The sequence below is a fragment of the Cebus imitator genome, unplaced genomic scaffold (assembly GCF_001604975.1).
Source record: "Cebus imitator isolate Cc_AM_T3 unplaced genomic scaffold, Cebus_imitator-1.0 Scaffold240, whole genome shotgun sequence".
Taxonomy (NCBI): Eukaryota; Metazoa; Chordata; class Mammalia; order Primates; family Cebidae; genus Cebus; species Cebus imitator.
The window spans coordinates 1,073,974-1,091,529 of record NW_016107555.1 but is presented as its reverse complement, the minus strand read 5'-3'; the positions used below and the strand labels follow the sequence as shown (position 1 = coordinate 1,091,529).

General features: G+C 47.5%; 1 protein-coding gene across 14 annotated transcripts in view; it reads right to left on the bottom strand.

Annotated features, from left to right (window-relative positions):
• CAMTA1 (calmodulin binding transcription activator 1) overlaps positions 1-17,556 on the bottom strand; it is a 963,406-nt gene that overhangs the window by 496,088 nt on the left and 449,762 nt on the right. For all 14 annotated transcript variants that reach the window (XM_017498373.1, XM_037727793.1, XM_017498371.2 and 11 more), the window contains one exon: positions 8,182-8,317. In XM_017498373.1, the coding sequence (XP_017353862.1) occupies positions 8,182-8,317 (136 nt within the window). The remainder of the gene's footprint in view (positions 1-8,181; positions 8,318-17,556) is intronic.

Genomic DNA, 17,556 nt, shown 5'->3' with positions numbered 1-17,556 from the left:
CCCCAGCAATGGCCAGTGTCCTTCCTGTCTTTTATGGTTCCCGGATCAATGATGTGTCTGGAGATGAACCAACTCACTTCCCCATGTCTTCAATGAGACCAGTATCCAAAACAGACAAATCTCTGTCTGCAAAGGTTCAAAGGAACTGCTCCGATGCTTCGGGGGTTGTCGGATAAAATACACGATGCCCAGCAAACCCTGAGGTCCACATAAACAAGGACAACATTTTAGTACAGACATACTTGTACTAAAAAATCAACTATTGTTTACCTGACGTTCACATTTAACTGGGCATCTGATATTCGCCCCTGTGTGTGTGTGCACACATGTCCGATACTAAATCTGGCAACATACAATCTGCCTGCGTGGCGGGAGCACGCACACAGACCCTCGCTGCCGGAGTGAGTGTACCTGGGAAGCTCGGAAGCTGCAGCTTCAAGCCAAACGGAAATGGGAGGTCCGTGCTGGGAGGAGATAAACAGCTCATTACTCCTAAGTGAAAGTTCTCATGGGAATATATAAGACTCAACTGAGAAGTGACAGCCGGATCCACAGGATGTTTGGGGACCAACTCCCAACCACTGAAGTGGACAGCGAGGGACCTGCTATGTCTTTGTCTCGCAGGCCCTGGATGAAATGAGGGTGATAATAGTATCTACCTAATAGGGATGCTACCAAGTAACTGAATAACGCAATGCAGATAAAGTGACGCACACAGGACCAGGCATTCAGTACAAGTTCAATAAAAGATGCCGTGATTATTGCCACTGTTGTCATTTGGCTGTAGTTAGGGAAGACAGAGCGTTAAAAAGATGGAAAATCTGTGCTCCCCCAACATGTAGATGTTGAAAACGAACCCCACGCCCCACCATTTGATGGTACTTGGAAGTGGGGCTGGTGGGGAATGGTGGCTCATGCCTGTAATCCCAGCACTTTGAGAGGCGGAGATGGGCAGATCACGAGTCACGACCATCCTGGCTAACACAGTGAAACTCCATCTCTAGCAAAAATTAGCTGTGTGTGGTGGGCACCTGTAGTCCCAGCTACTCGGGAGGCTAAGGCAGGAGAATCACTCGAACCCAGGAGGCAGAGGTTGCAGTGAGCTGAGATTGCACCACTGCACTATGGCCTGGGCAACAGAGCAAGACTCTGTCTCAAAAAAAAAAAAAAAAAGAAAGAAAGAAAAGGTTAAAAAAAGGAAGTGCGGCTTTGGGGAGGTAATTAGATCGTGAGAATGAAGCCTTTCTGAATGGGATTTGTGTCCTGATAAAAGAGACCCCAGAGAGCTCCTTCTCCCCTCCCACTATGCGAGGACACAGGCAGAAGATGGCCATCCACGCACCAGGAAGCAGGCCCTCACCAGATACCTAATCTGCCGGCACCCTGATGCTAAACTTCCTGGCCCCTGGAACTGTGAGAATAAACTTCTGTTGTTGAAGTCACCCAGTCTATGGTCTTTTGTGACAGCAACTAGAAGTGGCTAAGACAGAAGGGGAAGCAAAGCCGCCACCCTGCCAGGCCATTGTGAACTCAGCAGAAAGCAAACAGAAAGGGCTATTCTGGCTACTTCCAAACAGAGCTAGCTTAATGTTATTTATTATTTAACATTTTAATTATATGAATTGGGTGGAAACATGTCACCAGGGATGCCAAGTAATTAGAAATTAAGAAAAAACGATGGATTTGAGGTCCTGAATTGACTCTACCAAAACACATCCAGGTAACCGGAAATTAAGTTTTAACCTGTTAGCACAGTAGCAGAACGAGGCACAAAAATTCAGATGATTAAAAGCCAGCAAAGAGCCCTGGGAGGTGCCCTGAGGTGCCGTGAACACACTTGACTCCCTGCACTAGAGATGATCATGGGACTAAGACACCTCAACCGCCAGGGCTTGAAGCCAGACAGGGGAAGCAGCCCCACTTCTGAAACCAAAGACCTAGGTTCAAGTCCTGGATATGCTACCAATGGGGATGAACTTACCTGCCAGGACAGAATCACAGGGCTGGGGTGAGGCTCACAGGAAGTGGTAACTGGAAGCAGTTTGTCATTGGGCAAATCCCACTTCCCAGAGCAAGGTCCTGTGGGGTAGATTCTGTATATACGACTCTTTGTTACCTAGTAGTTGGATACCAGATATAGGCTTTCTAGCAAAGAGAAAATAAATATTCAATGTATCTTTTTTGAACTGGACAAGGCTAAGAGGAAGCCAACCTGAACACTTCCTTAAGAAGGGTACAGACGGAGAACTGCAGCAATGTAGGGGAGAAAATCATCACTTCTGGCTAAAGAGGATCAGGGAGATACCCTGGGGTGAGGGACAGTCGGGAGTTATGAAGCCAAGACAGTGTGGACCTAAACATGGGGCGAAACAGTTTCTGGCCGGGTATGGTGGCTCATGCCTATAATCCTAGCAATTTGGGAGGCTGAGGTGGGCAGATCATAAGGTCAGGAGATCAAGACCATCCTGGCCAACAAGATGAAACCCTGTCTCCACCAAAAATACAAAAATTAGCCAGGTGTGGTGGCGCATGCCTGTAATCCCAGCTGCTTGGGAGGCTGAGGCAGGAGAATCGCTTGAACCTGGGACATGGAGGTTGCAGTGAGCCAAGATTGCACCATTGAACTCCAGCCTGGCAACAGAGCTAGACTCTGTCTCAAAAAAAAAAAAAAAAACAGCTTCTGAATGAGGAATATGGTCAGGTATGGACTGGTAGGTGCACAGTGAGGCTGGAGGGGATGGAGTGAAACGGTGTGTCCACAGACCAAGACACATGATTTTTTACTAAAGTAGAAATGTATATTTCATGTGAAACACGCAGTGGCTCCATGCTGGTCCGTTTGCCCTCTGTGAGCTTCCGCCCCCGTTCATTTCGTTAGGCATCTTACCTGCACCTCATCTCTTTATTGCTGTTTTCCAAACTTGATTTGGGCACCATACATGTTCATGGCTGGCTATTTAAAATATTTTCCATCGGCTGCAAGCAAGATACCAATTTATCTTACGGCTGCAAGCAGAGCTGAAATGATCTGCCATTGCCACAGGGCAGACAGTTATTTCATGCCCTGTTAATTCCTAATGCAGTAACTATAATATCATTCCTACTTTTAAAAGAGGTGCTTTCTTTCTTTCTTTTTTTTCATATGTGGCCTAAGTGTCCAAATAAAGAACATGACTTCTAATGAGGCCAAGTCTCAAAACATAACCTCGTTACCACCACTGCTGTTCTAATGCCAGGCTTCTGGCTTTCAGGCAGTTAAGGAGTCAGAGAAACTCTTCATTCTTTATAGGCAAGGCAAACACATCAGCAACACTGAATGTTCTCTTCGCATCCGAAAATTACAATCAGAGGTGAGGGGCTGGTGTTTCTACCCGAAGACGGTCCAGGCCCCGGGGATCCTTCTGCCGCGGCACAGGCTCAGTGAGGGGGCTGTCTGTGCATGTGACCACCATGAAACCAACCACCTCTGTGCCATGACCACCCACTGGTTCCAGAGGCAGAACAGCCACGGTAAGTCACACCTTAAGAGCAGAGAGAGCCCTGTCGCTAGGAGGATAGCGCCTGATCTGGATGGGCCTGGGAGAAAGACTGATCTAGCACAATTCTGGCTGCCTGTGGCTTCAAGTCACTTTGGCTGTTTCCCAACGGACTCTATTCATTGCTATTTTCTGGCCCTCCTCTGTCACTTCACCAGCTCCCACCACGCCCCACTTCCTCATGCTCACGTCACTTCCTTAGGGCCCCGACGGCCTCGGGTTCCCCAGCGCATCTTCCACACAGGGCCTTGTAATTCTATCACAGCCCTCAAAACCCTGCATTAGGGTTGCATGAGTGATTATTTTGGTCTCCCCATGAGACAGGAGACTACGTGCTTTCTTTACATCACTGCATCCTCAGCACCACTTGCCATACTAGGTGGAAAGAAAGGCTCGTCCCCAGTGGATGAAGGAAGAATGTGTGCTGAATAAATAGGCGCTGACTTAATCTGAAAGTCTACAGATCCCATCTGAGTCCCCAGGAGCAACTGATGTAAGGGCAGGGGCTTGAGCTTTAGAACAAAGCAGACCCCGGCTCAAATCCCAGCTCTTCCCCTGACTGAAGTATGAAGCAGAGCAAGAGAAACCCTCTCTGAGGCTCAATCTCTCTGTCTGTAAAATGGGTATAATACCATGTCCTTTGCATGGATGTGTTTATGAGGCTTCAGTGACATGGTATACTTGGTACACAGGAAATGTGTCAGCCCGTGACTGTCCCAACAGTAAGTGTGTGGCTCCCATCTGTTGTGGGAACCCAGCAGCAAAGAAACGGGAGAGGAGAGAGCCCAGAGCTGCCTGGGGTTGTGAGACACCCAGCACTCTCAGCAGAGAGGTTAAGAGGTATAGACACAGGACCTAAGGCAGCCCCATGAGCTTCTGAGGCCAGAGAAAAGTATCATGAACTTGGAGCGACTTCTTCCAGCATGGCCCAGAAAACAGCATCACCTCTGGCTCACCTCTCTTGGCGCATCCAGCCACAAAGCTGCAGTGACCCCAGAACCAGTGAGGCTTCACATCCAGCTCTTTGCTCTCCGGGAGTCTCCCACCCCCAAAGCTCCTCCACCTTGTCAGGCACCAGAGAAGCAGGCATAAATCTGCATGGGGTGCAGGGCCAACTCCAGACCTGCTGAGATTTCATCTCCTGAAACAGTGGCATTGCAACCACCCTCCTTTTCCTTCCTGCCAACCTTTGTCATCCCTGGAAACCTTATCGAGCAAGCTTCTCCTTGGCTTGCAGACAAGACAACTAATCATGGACCTAACAGCTCGTCAGCTTCAAAAGCAGCTGCCCCCACCCCGTGCCTGGCTGAGAAAAATCAATGTGCCTTTGAGTTGCCATGTGTACAGAGGGCCCCAGCCTCTGAGAACAAAAGAAGCGAGAGATGGCTGAGCAGTTCCATAAACAGGGCTGGAAGTTTTCCTGGCCTGAGGGGAGGCTTATAGCAAGTGATATGTTAAACGGTAGATCCAAATATCTTTATCATGCCCCTGAACTGAGGAAAACAGCTCGGGTGGTAGAAAAATCACAGCTCCAAGACCCTGTGCAGGACTGTCTGCCCCAACCAGCAGAAGAGTAGCTGGCTGGCGCTGTGCCTGGTGGGATGAAGATCCTGCGTCTATGGGAGCTGCCTGATTGAATCCACCAAAGAGGACGCAGAATCTAAACTCAGAAGCCCCTCCTCCCGTGAGGCTCAAAGCCCCGTGGAAATCCTCAATGCAATTTCCTGGTGGAAAAGGCCAACCGCCCGCTGTGCCAGAGCACACCCCCTGGGCTTCCCCACCCCTGGTCCAGATCAGAGTTAATGCAGCAGAAATGCTGGTGAGATGTGGGGGTTGCTCTTGTCTGAAAAGGCCTTCCTCAGGGCTGGTTAAAAATCCACGCCCAGGCCCATGCCCACAGTGGACCATTCATAGCAACAGGCTCTCATTAACACAGGAAGGCACTCGTCCTCAGTAATCATTAGGAAAAACTCAGATTCAAACAGAACGGGGTACCATCTCTCATCCATCCATAAGGGAGAGGATGTGGGGAAAAGGCAATCTCCAGTTCTGGTGGGCATGTAATTATGTGGTCATAGGGCAGTATCTAATTAACTGAGCATGCCCAGACCTTCTAACCCGGCAATTATGGGTCCAGATTGCCCGTGTGTCCAAAAAGACATGTATGAGAACACTGATTGAAGTGTTATTTATAATGCTAAAAAATGAAAGGCATCTAAAGTGGGAGCTGTGGCCAGGGAAACGGCTCGAGTGTTTATACAGTGGACAGCTATAGGACTATTAAAAGGCATGAAGAGACCTCAAAAGCTGTATCTATATAGAGCTCAGACCACAATGCTAGGTGGAAAGGGTCAACTGCAAGCAATATGTAAACTGCACATGTACACACACACGCACACATACACAAACACAGTCCCACCCCACTTTAAGGGCTCAGCTTGTATCCCATCTGACCTAGGAAGCGTCTCTGACCATTCCATCCCACTCTGTACTCCCAGGATGCTTCTCATAAAAGCCAGGCTTCTCTGCTGTCAGCACTGTTGACAGCCTTCATGTACGTACAGGGCTGTCTCTTCAACTTAACCATGAGTCCATGGGGCAGAGAACATGGTTCCTGGTCTCTCTGCAGACATCAATGTACCTTGCACAGAGTAGGCACACGGGGTTAACATTTGCTGAGTGGCTCAGTGGGACAACTCCCTGAGCTCACAGGCAAGGCCACCACATAATGCATCATATTAGATGGCTTCTCTCTGAGAATCTAAAGCAAACCTCATGTCACTGGTCATTCCCACTGCCCACACTGCCATCCACGTCAGGAAGTCACGGACGCCCCTCCCCATCCTGCCTGTCTCCCTTTCCCAAAGTTCTGAGGGGTCAGACTGCTGTCTGCAAGTCTGAGCACCACGAATAACTCCAAACATAAATATGGCCTAAAAATAACCATAAATCATTCTGATTCCATCCAGTGACAATTCTAATTTATAACATGAGGGAAGAAAATGAACACTCTGGGTTTTTTTTCCCTGGGCTTCTCAGCTGCTGCTGAGGAAGAATTCCACCCTGCTGTTACTCACAAGCAGAAGTTCCTGATTTACGTATTACTAAAGATGAAATATACCAGGGGCCTGCAGGCACAAGAGCCGCTGTGAGTTTCAGTGCGAATTCCTACAGCCCTATTATTCCCAGTGCAGGCAGCCTCCTTGTTCAGGGGCCCCACCCAGCCTTGCCTTACTCTCTACAGCTTCCTCCAGCATAGGAGATGAAGATCTTCCTGGGAAGAACCAAGCCCTGCCTCCCTGGGCTCCCTGAGACAATGGCTGATGCATTTGTAGAATCACCAGTCATAGTCCTAGAGGTGTGTCCAGAACAGTGCATTTGAGGAAATCTGCATTTTCATGTTCTGTGCAGTCAATTAAACCACGCTGTGCAAACACTGATCATGGGAGAGTACAGGGAACTGCAATCTTTTGGATAGAGGCTTCGCTTTGTGTATCTCCATAAAGCATTGTTATTAGGTATTAAAAAATAAAAAAAAAACATAAAACAAAAGTCATCTCTCTGTGAGGTCATATAATAAAAGCCATTTGATGCTATTTTTAACAGCCATAAAAGCACATGATTAATAAAGAAAAGGCATCATGACAAAGCACATCACAAAAAACATCAGCAGGGAAGGGCAACCCATTGAACTCAAGTGAGTTTACAGTCCTAGCTACCCATCAAGTTCGCCTGCAAACTCAACACACCAGCAGACTCCAAGAATGCCTCTCTTGGACCAGTTTGAAATAACAGGTGGATCGCGAGCCAGCTTCTCAGCTCCTGGCCGAAGGCGGTGCTTTCCCTATTCCCAGGGGAGGTTCCTTCCCAGGACCAGTAAGGAATGCAGGGAAGTGGGTGCTCGTTAACTAGCAGGGCAAGAATTCACCTTGACTCACGCCCTCCCGCTCTACCGCTGTGACACATGGCTCAGGCCCTCAAACGATGGCAAAGAGGAATGAGGGAATTTCTCCATGGCTGCCCAAGGTTGACAGCCTATGGGGTGAGAACAAGAGCAAGGGAACCAGTCTTTACCGAAGGGCCAAAACCGGAAGTCTGCCCAAGATCCCAAGATGTTTCTGCAGGACCCCAACCATGCAAGAATCACACACACCTGTGATCCCATCTAATGATCTCAAACCACTACTAAGGCTGACACACCCAGGGTTTATATCAGTGGAGCGGTGAAGCCAGGCTCTGTGGGGGGTAGGAGCTGCCAGTTCAGCACGGGTCACCTCAAGAGGGAAAGTCCTTACCTGCCTCCCCTCTTCCCTGACACTTTGCAAACTCTCAATGCACACAGAGGCTCTTCCGTGATAAATACAACAAATGAGTCCACATGGACCTCTCAAATCCCCATCTATATACCAATGACTGCAAGTCACAGGCGTGCTTTAGTTCAATCCAGTTTCACTGAAAACTTGCATGGCGACTACAGGGCAAGAAGGTAGAAAAACGAAACAAAAGCAAAAAAAAACGAGGGTCTTGGCAAACAAAAATTCTTTGGACAGGGGTGACTCGCATCATGTGACTCCAAACAATTCCATTCCCCACTGCAGCCTGCAAATGACATTTGTGCGCCAAGGGAACCTTTTCTGTGGTTTACCTCCACTCCCTGGACCTTGAGCTTCATGTGGTCCTCTCTGGTCGTTTTCCCATCTTTCCTCTTTTTCCAGCAATACCCATCTTTCCTGTACTTCACTTTCTTCCTGTTGTAGAGTATCATTGAGCCATTCTGTGGTCTGGAAACAACAAATGGTTAAGTTACCAAGAGCAGAAGAAAAATTTATGAAGAAAGATATCGTCGACCAGTAAAAGTCTCTACAGAAAAGCAATATTCCACATTTGCTGGGGCATAATTTTTCACCTTTTATTGCAGCTCCCTGGATTAACCATGTTTTATGGCCAGCCAAAGTTTGCTTTGGATTTGGTACCTAATGAATTAAATGTGTCAATGATGGGCTTAAAAAACATCCCCTCAGTAATAACCACAAACTAATCAGGATATATGACGTGGAGGCCTGAGCTCTGCACTGAAAAGTAGGCAAAACAGAGACAGAAAGCAAAAAGAGCCAGGGGTGTCGTGGCAGCCTGCAATATCTTATCTCTTGTGGAAGGATTTTCTACACATCTTTTAATCCATCAGCCAGCATTAGGAAATAAATAAGTTTAACGCAGACGCTGGATGACTATGTTAAGAACAGACCAATGGCAGAGCTAGTCACTGAGGCCAAATGCTCTTGGTTCATTGCCTGCATTTAGATTACTGTTAGATATGAAAGAGCATCTATGGTCTGGCTTCCCAGGCAAGCTAAGTACCCGATTCTTCCCCATTTGGGCTTCAACTGTCAGGGATCTCGGATACTGCCAGGTAAAGGCATCTATTCAGTCCACAGCCAGAGCATCTCAGGGAAATAGCTGCCTGCTTGCTAAATGCTAAGAGTTAGATGGTCATTCTCGTGAGGATGAAAAAGAAAAAGAACCTGGAATTTTCCAAAGAGAAAACATGCGTCCACCACAGAAAGGAGAGGCTGATTACGTGCATATCTGCAGAAGCAGTGGTCAGGTCACATATTGGGGTATGGAAACTCCAAGGAGAGAAAGAACCAAACCTCTCTCGCGGCTGAGGGCAAGAATAATGTTTCAGTAGCTGTGGGCAGATCCAACCAAAGGAAGACTCCCCCAAAAGCTGGCTGTGCCCCACGCAGGGCTGCGCCACTCTGCAGCTGAACCTGCAGCCGGGGAAGAGGGATGCCAGCGATTCTGTGTGCCACGAGGCCAGCGCAGGCCTGCCGTCTCCCTCTCAGCCGCGGCCAGAGAGCTCTTTACACAAATAAGGTAAATGAAGTGGCTTCTTCAGCTCCACTTGTATGCTTCTCTGCCACCACTGAGGTGAGGAAACCATAAGTCGGCCATCTGTCCCCCCAGGGCTGGGGCAAGACCCTCCAGCCCCTTTCCTTTCTTCTCGCTAGGAACAATGGGCCATTTCACAGGCGGCACAGAACACTGGCTGTTGATGGCTTCATATTCTATTGTCTGTGGGGAAAAAACGGTCCCACCAGGGTGACTGCGGCTAATTACAGTTCCCACCCAGCCCGACTATGTCATTCAGCGGCAATGTGATGACTAAACAGCAATTCTGCTGGAAATTACAGACTTTCAACAGCGACTCCCAATACTTCATTGTTTCCTGATCAGGGCGCAATTGGTTTGTGTCAGTGTTGGTTTCCTCCCTAAGTCTGTACGACTAAAACAATCAGGAAATGGCTCCATGTGCTTGTCACAACGCTGTCACCCACCGGTATCTATCTCCTGCTTACAAGTCTGCATTAGAAACCTTACAATTCACTTCCTTTTTTTTTTTTTTTTTTTTTTNTTGCCACAGTCTTGCTCTGTTGCTGAGGCTGGAATGCAGTGGCACAATCCTGGCTTACTGCAACCTCCACCTCCCGGGTTCAAGCAATTCTCCTGCCACAGCCTCCCGAGCAGCTGGGACCACAGGAGTGTGCCACCACGCCCAGCTAATTTTTTGTAGTTTTAGTAGAGACGGGGTTTCACCATCTTGGGCAGGCTGGTCTCGAACTCCTAACCTCGTGATCCACCCACCTTGGCCTCCCAAAGTGCTGGGATTAACAGGCGTGAGCCACCGTGCCCAGCCAATTCGCTTCCATTTCTAAATGGCAGGTAGGCTCATGTGTGGGGCCAACAATGCCAGCCTTTTCCTGCTTCAGCTCTTCTCTAGATGTTTGTCCTTAATCTTCACCCTGCTGTAAGCCCTCCCCGCCCCTGAAAGACCCATTAAAATATCATGGGATCAGTGGAAAGCCTGAAGTTCACTGACTGTGCTTAGGACCACTGCCTAAAGAATAAGCAAGGGAACATGTTTGATCAAACAGATGGGCTCTATGTGTGGCTCATCCTCTCCAAAAGGAATGAATACACTCATGAGAGTGTGGCCATGTCATGTCTTCTTCTGTGGATGGGTTTTCTGTGACTGGAGAATGAAGATGCTTCATCTACCAAAAAAGACCCAGCTTTGATCCAATCCAGCCTCTCGTGAGCTAAGACATGATTTGTGATATTTTCCATCCCTTGCCCTTTCTAAATATGACTAATGATCTCAGCAGTGTCCTCAGGCTAACCATCCCCACATCGCAAGTGGTATAACCCACAGACAGGGGACTCTCCCAGACACTGTCATGGACACAGTCGGAATCACAACCGCACTCACCCAGGGAAACCCACCTTCCTCCGGTGACCTGCCCTGTGGCATTCTGAGAGCAGCCCTGCCACCTGGCACTTTGAGCAGGACACAATCCCATAGGGAACTGCAGTGTCCAACTTAAGTGGCCTTAATAAATGGAATCATCATTTTAACTTGCAATAATGAACAACCTAATCGTATTTAATCCACCAATCTGATTTTATTAGAACTTGTTTGACTCTGCGTGATAGGGAAGGTCCTTACCACACCTCAGGGTCCAAGGAACAACAAAGGGGAAACACAGAATGCAGAAGGGCCCACGAGCCCCTGAGGCAAAGGAAATGAGGCTATCCCGCCATCCCAGAAAGGAATCGAAAGCAAGGCAGACCCAGCACTTTGGGAGGCCAAAGCGGGTAGATCACTTGAGGTCAGGAGTTTGGGACCAGCCTGGCCAACATGGTGAAACCCTGTCTCTACTAAAAATACAAAAAATTAGCCAGGTGTGGTAGCAGGTGCCTGTAATTCCAGCTATTCAGGAGGCTGAGGCAGGAGAATCGCTTGAACCTAGGAGGCGGAGGCTGCAGTGAGCTGAGATTGTGCCACTGCACTCCAGCCTGGGTGACAGAGCAAGACTCCATCTCAAAAAAAAAAAAAAAAAAGTCAGAGCTAGTCGTAAGAGATCAGAGGAAGGAGGGGGGAAGTGGGGTCCTGCTCCAGGAGGAATGACAGGTAGGTTAGATCACAGGTCCCAGTCAGAGGAGGGCTTAACACACTTCATGATGTCATAAAAGATAGCCCCCTCCCCCCAAGAAGAGCAGGAAAATAGGGACGGAATTGCAGACAGAGAGGATAACAGAAGCTTCGTGGAGGAGGCATGGAAGCCCTGTAACTTAATAATGCCACCACCTGCTGGTCATTGCTGACCTACTGTGTGCCCAGTGCTGGTGGAGCTCATCACTGGCATGTCTGTATCATCTATACCCAAATCATATCCATACCTACACCTGTAACCTGTATCTATCATCCATGTTACTTGCATCCTCACCCCCACTCTAGGAGGTAAGTATTATTATCATTCTCAACATATAATCAAACCATTCTAGCCACAAAGTGTCCAGGCAGGAAACACGCTGAGTTGATCCGACTGCAGAGTCGCCCCTAAGGCTGCTGGGCTGGCACATGCTGTGGGGCCAGTCTCGGTTCTATTCTACCAGCTGGATGATGATTACCACCCTGAAAGCACCCCTTACCTGATGGACAGGGATTTGGTGGGTGAATCCCAGGCTTCCCTGCGCTATGGCTGGGGTCACTCTGGGCCAATCCCAGGCTTCCCTGCGCTATGGTTGAGGTCACTGTGGGCCAATCCCAGGCTTCCTTGCCCTGTGCTGAGGTCACTGTGTGCCAATCCCAGGCTTCCCTGCGCCATGGCGGGGGTCACTCTGGGCCAATCCCAGGCTTCCCTGCGCTATGGCTGAGGTCACTGTGGGCCAATCCCAGGCTTCCCTACCCTGTGCTGAGGTCACTGTGTGCCAATCCCAGGCTTCCCTACCCTGTGCTGAGGTCACTGTGTGCCAATCCCAGGCTTCCCTGCCCTGTGGAGGGGCTCGCTCTGGGTGCTCTATGTGAAACTCCTCTCTGCTCATAAGCTTCAGTTCCCACAGTGGTGACTTGCAGGGAGAATGGCCCTTCAACTGTATTCCTCCTTCTCTTTCACTTCCACATGTCCTGACTGATGTTTCCTGGGATAGCTTCTCAGACAAACTGCTCACACTCAAGTCTTCATCGCAGGTCTCCTGGGGAAGCTGAACGAAGGCTGCCAGTGTGAGTGAGCCACAGGGAAACCTTCCGAGACCTCCACTGCAGCAGTGCAGAGGCATGTCAAGAAAAATATGAAGACAACAGGGAGCTCTGTTCTCACTAGGGAGGTTGCTAGCCAAGGAAACCTTTTATCTAAGAAACTAATAGTGAGCAAAAGCAATAGTGCTCAGTGCAAGATGGCAAAAAGATCAGTGGAAGCCTGCTACAGACTATAACAGTAAAGAAACATGCATAAAATTAGCTTATATTTTAATTATCTATCTAGCCAAGAAATATATAGTGTGTGTGTGTGTATGTATGTGTGTGTATATAAAATATCTATAAGCTATTGGCTTATAAATATTCTATAAGATCTATCTATTATATTTAATACAGTCTCAATAAGACTGTAAATTACAGAGTAAGACTGTGTATAATATATTATATAAGATATAAAATATCTATAAGCTATTGGCTTATAGATTATCAGCCAATAGCTTATAGATATTGTATGTATGCATGTGTGTATGCATATATATATATATATATGTATATCTTATATATCTTGGCTAGATAATTAAAATATAAGCTATTGAGTAGATAGAGCAATGAAATGATGGAAGTCCTCATTCACTATAGAAAAAAAAAATTAAATACCTAAGCATACATTTAACAAGAAATTCCCAAAACCTAAAAAGAAAAACTCTAAAAATATTCTAAAAGACACGAAAGCAGGTTTTGATTCACGCAAAAACATAACATGTCTTGGTTAGGAAGAGCTTTGATCATTAAAATGTTCATCTTCCCAAGTTAATTTGTAAATGTGATGTCATAACAATGAGAATCATATCTGGGTTTTTTTCTGGATCTAGAACATTTTATTGTAAAGTTTATTTGAAAGGAAGACACACTAAGAATAGCCAAATAAACCTTCAAAAAGGAGACCAAGGCGCTAGCGTTACCAGCTATTAACATATATGAGAAAACTTTTATATCTTAAAAAGTATGGAATTTACACATGCATAGACAAGCCAAAGAAACCAAATAGAAAATTCAGAAATAATCTCACTTACACATGCAAATTTAGTATACATAGTCAGGGGGGTATCTCGAGTCAGTGTGAGAAGGGGTCAAGTTTTTAATAAGTGAATCTAGGAGACCTAGGAGGCACATGGAAAGACAAAAATGGGTCTATCCCTCACATCCTACAGCAGCACTGATTCTAAATGGTCCAGAGATTTCAATGTAATAAATCAAATCATACCTACTCTACAGGAAAATGTGGGTGGATTTCTCCATAACCTCAAAGTAGAGAAAACTTCCCCGACCATGATCCCAAACCCAGGAACAATATGTGAAAGACATTTGCATCTGATTAGACAGTGATAGAACTGCCAGGCTGTTTGCCTACATCGCTGCACCATTTCCCACTCATTCCCACTAGGAATGGAGGAGGGTTCCCATTTCCCCACGTTCTCCCCAACGTTTGACATTATCTGTCTTTTGAGCTATAGGCATCCTAGTGAGTATACTGTGGTTTTAATTTGCATTTCCCTCATAACTAATGGTGTTGGGTACCTTTTCATGTCCTTGTCAGCCATTCAGACAGACATTGATCTATTTGAATCTAAAATACATTAAATATGTTTGAATCCATGAGTTCATAATAGTCCTCAAACGAACAAAAAACTAATTGCTCATTGTTGGAAGATGCTACAGACCCAACACATTATTTTGAAAACTTAAAGAAAAAAGGTTGGGGGGTGGTAAGAATTAGGCATGTATCCTACCTTCCCTGTACAAACTATTCTTTTGAGTTACCAAATAGGAGGAGAAAGGACTTTCTCTATAAAAAGTACTCCAGCCAATAAATGAAGAAATGAGAGAATTAAAATATCATTATTTTGCAATCCCCAATGAATTAATGGATCTGCTCAGCCAAGACAGCTGCTCAGTTACTATGGTTTGTTTTGTTTTGAGATGGAGTCTTGCTCTGTCGCCCAGGCTGGAGTGCGATGGCATGATCTTGGCTCACTGCAACTTCCACCTCCTGAGTTCAAGCATTTCTCCTGCCTCAGCTTCCCTAGAAGCTGGGATTACAGGTGCACATACCCACGCCGGGCTACTTTTTGTATTTTTAGTAGAGGAGGGGTTTCGCCATGTTGGCCAGGCTGGTCTTGAGCTCCTGACCTTGGGTGATCTGCCCGCCTCAGCCTCCAAAGGGCTGGGATTACAGGCGTGAGCCACCGCGCCTGGCCCTGCTCGGTAAATATAAACTGAACAAATCAGTGAACGTCAGCATAGAGTTTCAAGCCGAGCCCTTGGGAGCCCGGGGAGGAGCCATGAAGGAGCTCCTCCAGCCTCGCTCTGGACTGAGTTTTTTCCATATTCTGCTCTTTACACACATTAACTGCTTAATGCACAGAACCACCTCCAAGGAAGCACTGTTCTTATACCCATTTTACAGCTGAGTACACTGAGTGCTTAGGCAAATGTTCAAGGTCAGAGGACTAGCAAGTGTGAGAGTAAGGATTCAAATCCAGACCATCTGACTTTAGCCACTTGCTCTAGACCACCGAATCTCATCCCTGCTGCCATTCTGTGCCCAAGATTTAGCTGTATTTCTCTCTTTGAATCCTACAAAACCATGCAATATTTCTATAATAAAATTTTCTTTTCCGCTTTAAAAAAAAAAAAAAAGACTGACCATATTAAAGTGAATGATAAGTATATGGGAATTCATTATTCTAGCCTCTATATTTGCGGATGTTTAAAATTTTCCAGAATACAATGTTTTTTAAAAGATTACCAGGGGAGTTAGAGTGAGATCTATGTTGTATCTTAAATTTTAGCTCAGCTTCTTAAGAGCTGTGTGATCTTTTTTCTTTCATTTTACTTTTTTGAGGCAGAGTTTCACTCTCGTTGCCCAGGCTGGAGTGCAATGGCGCAACCTCCACCTCCCAGGTTCAAGCAATTCTCCTGCCTCAGCCTCTGAAGTAGCTGGGATTACAGGAATGCACCACCATGCCTGGCTAATTTTTGTATTTTTTAGTAGAGACAGGGTTTCTCCATGTTGGTCAGTCTGGTCTCGAACTCCCAACCTCAGCAGTTCCGCCCGCCTCGGCCTCCCAAAAGTGCTGGGATTACAGGCATGAGCCACCGCGCCCGGCTGACCTGTGTGATCTTGAACAGACAACTTGGTCTCTCTGCTGTAGTGAATAGGATGGGTGTAAGGTGCCCGGGATGCTGCCTGGCACACAGCACATGTTCTCCGTAACTAATAACAGGGTGTGTTCCTTTGGTAGGGTTCCCGTGGGGAGTAACAGTGAGGGGACTGAGAGAGTAACGGAATGGTGCATAGTGGGGTGCAGCTGGCAAGCCCGCCCACAGCAGAGGCCATCCCCAAACGCTTGCTGCTCATGTACTCACCTGTCACTTTAGGGAGTGATACTTTTCAAATCAAGTAGATAAAAGATGATGAATAACTGAAGACCAGAGGGGTGATGTGTTCTTGAGACGTTTTGTGTGTGGATGTTAACTAGAAATTTATGGAGCAGCTGGGGATTGAATCTGAGACTAGGTTAATTCTGCAAAATAAAAAGTTTGGCCCCTCTTTCCAACGTCTCACTTCAGAAATCAATGCATCCAAAACAGGTCTGGTTCACGGCCCCTCTCCCTCAAACCCCCACTTCCTCTGTCACTAACTGATCGTTTCCAGGATCTCAGCAACCCCCAATTTCATCTGTGCAGACAACTCTGACCCAACCTGCTATTCCAGCGACCCATGGACTTGCAGGGGACCGTTCTCCCGTCAGCCCCTTCCACCAGGCCTGGCCCGGGCAGCAGATTTTGTGCAATAAGCTCTGTCCACGTTGGCCGGCTACTGCGCCACTCAATTCAGAAGATCTGTTCTTGCAGCATCCTTTTCAGAACAGATGATGTCCTGGTTCCCAGTGGGACTCCAGGAACAGTACCTGGATGGCTTCTAAAGAATTCTTTTTCCATCCGGAACGCAAACCCTACAGCAGTGCCTCCCTTTCCTTCCATCGTTCCTGCCACAAGGCACAGGGAAGGGCCTGGCAGGAGGGAAATGAAGTTCATGCAGTTCCAACTGCCTCCCAGCCCTGACCCCCAAATGTCAATCAGGCTCCTGTGACAAGACAGGGCCTGCAGCTTTCTAGAAGAGTGGACACTATTCCTGCAGCCAGTGCTGAGTCTCTGTTCCAGTGGGCAGCTGGAAAGCGAGAAACGTCGCCCTTCATTGCAGCTTACAGGCTTCATGCCCCTGCACTTTCTTTCTGATCTTTCCAACACGGAATGGCCTGATTTCCATGCACCATTAGAGCTACGTGGCCTGGACTCAAACGTCAACAGCAACCAGGACAGCTGCGACAACAAGAAGAGCTGCCGTTTATTCCACATGTACCTTGTGCCCGGTGCCAGGGAGGGCCCTTTACACCCAGGTTTCATCTTAATCCCTCAGTCACTTTAGTAGCTGGGTATTGCTATCTTCATTTTACAGGGTGAGAAGGCTTGGGGCACAGAGAAGGGAAGTAACCTCCCCAACGCGGCACAGCTGGTAAGGGCAGAACCAGGGAACCGCCCCACTGCACCCCTTCCTGATGTCCTGTTTCAAATCCCTGACACGCCCCAACGACACTCCCCTTCTATAGTTAACAACAACTCACGGTACCTCGGGAACCTTGAGAACTGCCCATGGAGAAACACTTCATCTAGAGCAAGGGCGGGCTGCGCCTGATTTAAGTTGTCCCGTAGTTCTTCCTTTTGTTGCAAGGGGAGTGAAAAAGTGCTGTGAAGGAATGTNCTTCTGCTTATCTCTCCCTCGCACAAACACAGCGAGGGCGGTAATTGATGCCTGGCACGTAGCAAGGTTGACAGAACGCCACGTGGAACCCCAAGAAGCCACGGTGACAGCCCGAATCTCACGGGAAGGAACTGGCTTATTAACTTTCAACCTGG